The 2,862-nt window shown below is 43.9% G+C and overlaps 1 protein-coding gene across 1 annotated transcript; it reads left to right on the forward strand.

Annotated features, from left to right (window-relative positions):
• The first annotated feature begins 675 nt into the window (after positions 1–675).
• Positions 676–1,251, forward strand: LOC142625350 (uncharacterized). Its single transcript, XM_075799028.1, has one exon. The coding sequence runs from the start codon at positions 676–678 to the stop codon at positions 1,249–1,251; it is 576 nt and encodes a 191-aa protein (XP_075655143.1).
• The last annotated feature ends 1,611 nt before the right edge of the window (positions 1,252–2,862 follow it).

The raw sequence follows: 2,862 nt of genomic DNA on the forward strand, positions 1-2,862 counted from the left end.
TTGGTACGGGCACCTATGTTGTCATCCCTAGAGCCCGGTTAAGATTTATTCATGTATCTTTTGGTGTCCGAGCATGCCATGAATGTCGTGTTGCTGAGAAATCAAGGTGTGCAGCAACCAATATACTATGTCAGAAAAACGTTGGTTAATGCTGAAACGAGGTATTTGCCCCTGGAGAAGTTGGTGCTAGCATTAGTATATGCTATAAGGAAGTTGCCCCATTATTTTCAGGCTCATACCGTCTATGTATTAACCGAGTATCCCTTGCAGTTGTTGTTAAAGAGATCTGATTTCACGGGTAGAATAGCCAAGTGGGGAACTTGGCTGGGCTCTTTTGACATTAGGTACAAGCTGAGAAGTTCGGTGAAGGGTTAGGTTCTCGCTGATTTCGTTGTAGAGTTTTCCTCGAGAAGGGAGATGGAGATAGTTTGCCATGTGGAGGTCCAACCGTGGAAGGTATTCGTGGATGGTGCGTTTAGCGCACTGGGGGCTGGGACTGGAATTGTCATCATCACCCCAGAAGGGATAAAGCTGGAGTATTCTTTTAGATTGGGTTTTAAGGCTTCCAACAACGAAACTGAGTATGAAGCCCTACTTGCCAGATTATGGGCTGCCCTGAATCTGGGCGCTTAGGATGTGGAAGTTTACTTAGATTCTCCGCTGGTGGTTAATCAGATGCAAGGCAGCTTTGAGGCCAAAGACGCACGGATGATGGAATACTTACGATTAGTAAAGCAAACAATAAACCAATTCCAGAAGGTGAAGGTGGTTCAAATAACCAGAGGGCAAAACCAACACGCTGACTCACTGGCAATGTTGGCATTTCCTCTAACCGAGGAGGTACCCCGACTGATCAAGGTAGATGTGGTGGCAGAGCTGATTATTGATGCTAAGGCAAATGTTTCTATGATAACAAAGCTTGAGCCATGTTGGATGAGTCCAATCATAGACTTTTTGGTTAAAGATTGGCTGCAAGTGGATGGGAAGGAGGCAAATAGAGTGCATCGCATGGCTGCATGGTATTGGTTGTCGGCAGATCACAAGTTATACCGAAGGTCTTTTGGGGGACCTTATTTGCAGTGTCTACCCTCAAGCGAGGTTAGAGAGCTCTTAATTGTGCTCCCTAAGGGGGTATGCGGTAGCCATGTGGGAGGATGTACGTTAGCCCACCGAGCGATGACTCAGGGATTCTGGTGGCCGCAAATGTACAAGGATGTCGCTGAGTATGTTCAAAAATGTGAGCAATGTTAGAAACATGCCCCTCTGATCCATCAACCGGCAGGGAGTTTGAATCCTATTAGTAGTCCATGGCCCTTCGCGTAGTGGAGGCTAGACATTATGGGTTCGTTCCCTCGAGCTACAGGGAACCGAAGATTTGTCCTAGAAGCCATGGACTACTTCACTAAGTAGGCTGAGGCAGAGGTATTAGCTAATATTTGAGATGTAGATGTTAAGAAGTTTATGTGGAGAAACATAGTAACAAGGTTTGGAGTACCAGAGTCTCTGGTATCTGATAACGGGTTGCAATTTGATAGCAAGGCCTTCCGCAAGTTTTGTAGCGACCTTGGTATCACGAACAGGTATTCCACCCCAGCATACCCACAGAGTAACAGTCAAGCTGAAGCCATTAACAAAACAATTGTGAACGGGTTGAAGAAAATACTGAAGGGCACTAACGGCAAGTGGGCTGAGGAATTGTCCAACATTCTGTGGGCATACTGGACGACTCCTAGAAGGTCCACGGGAGAAACTCCTTTTTCTATAACGTATGGAGCGGAAGTAGTTATACCGGCAGAGGTTAATTTGTGAAGTGCTCAGGCTTCAAGATTCACCCTTACTGAGAATGATGAGTTAATGGTGAAGCAGCTAGATTTATTAGAAGAATATCGGGAGTTTACAACCATTCGGCTAGCAAAATATCAACAGAAACTTGCCCGGGTTTGACAGGGATGTGAAAAGGAGAGAGAGTTTAGCGCCGGAGACTTGGTACTATGCAGGGTAATGGGAAACACACGTGACCTTAACGCGAGAAAGCTGGCCCCAACTTGGGAAGGGCCATATAGAATTATCGTCATTGTTAGAACAAGAGCATACTACCTAGAAGATTTGGATGAGAGACCACTTCTCTGGCCATGGAATGTTCACAACTTGAAAAAGTTTTACCACTGACGGTTGGTATGTAGAAACTTGGGTGGAGCATAATGCCATGTGTTTATAATGTTATGCAATATGAGATCAATGTTCATGCATACATACTCTTAACTGCATCGTTGTTAATTTGCCGACTATCTAAGCACAGAAGTCTGTTCCCAGTTCAAACTTACTCACCGAACAGGTGGAAACCTTATATTAAATCTCCCTAAAGACAGAAGCCTGTTCCCAGTTCGATCCTACTCACCGAATAAGTGGAAACCTTATATTAAATTTCCCTAAGGAAGAAAGCCTGTTCTTGGTTCAATCCTACTCACCGAACAAGTGGAAACCTTATATTAATTTTCTCTAAGGACAGAATCCTATTCCTGCTTCAATCCTAATCACCGAACAAGTGGAAACCTTATATTAAATCTCCCAAAGGACAGAAGCCTGATCGAACCAGTCTCCGGTTCGATCTTACTCATCGAACAAGCGGAACACAAGCATTTATTTTCGTTAAGTACATAATCAAGTGCTTGGTTCAATTCTAATTACCGAGTGGGTGTGAACCTAACGTTTATTTCTTCAAAGTGCAAAAACTCGTTTTCAGTTCGGTCCCAGTTGCCAAATGGGTAAAGACATAGTCTATCCTTTCTAAGGACAAAGGAAAGAGTAATCTTTTATTACCAATCTGAGGTAAAATTCAATTCGGCTATCAGATCATTACAA

Source organism: Castanea sativa, chromosome 2 (assembly GCF_040712315.1).
Source record: "Castanea sativa cultivar Marrone di Chiusa Pesio chromosome 2, ASM4071231v1".
NCBI classification, from domain to species: domain Eukaryota; kingdom Viridiplantae; phylum Streptophyta; class Magnoliopsida; order Fagales; family Fagaceae; genus Castanea; species Castanea sativa.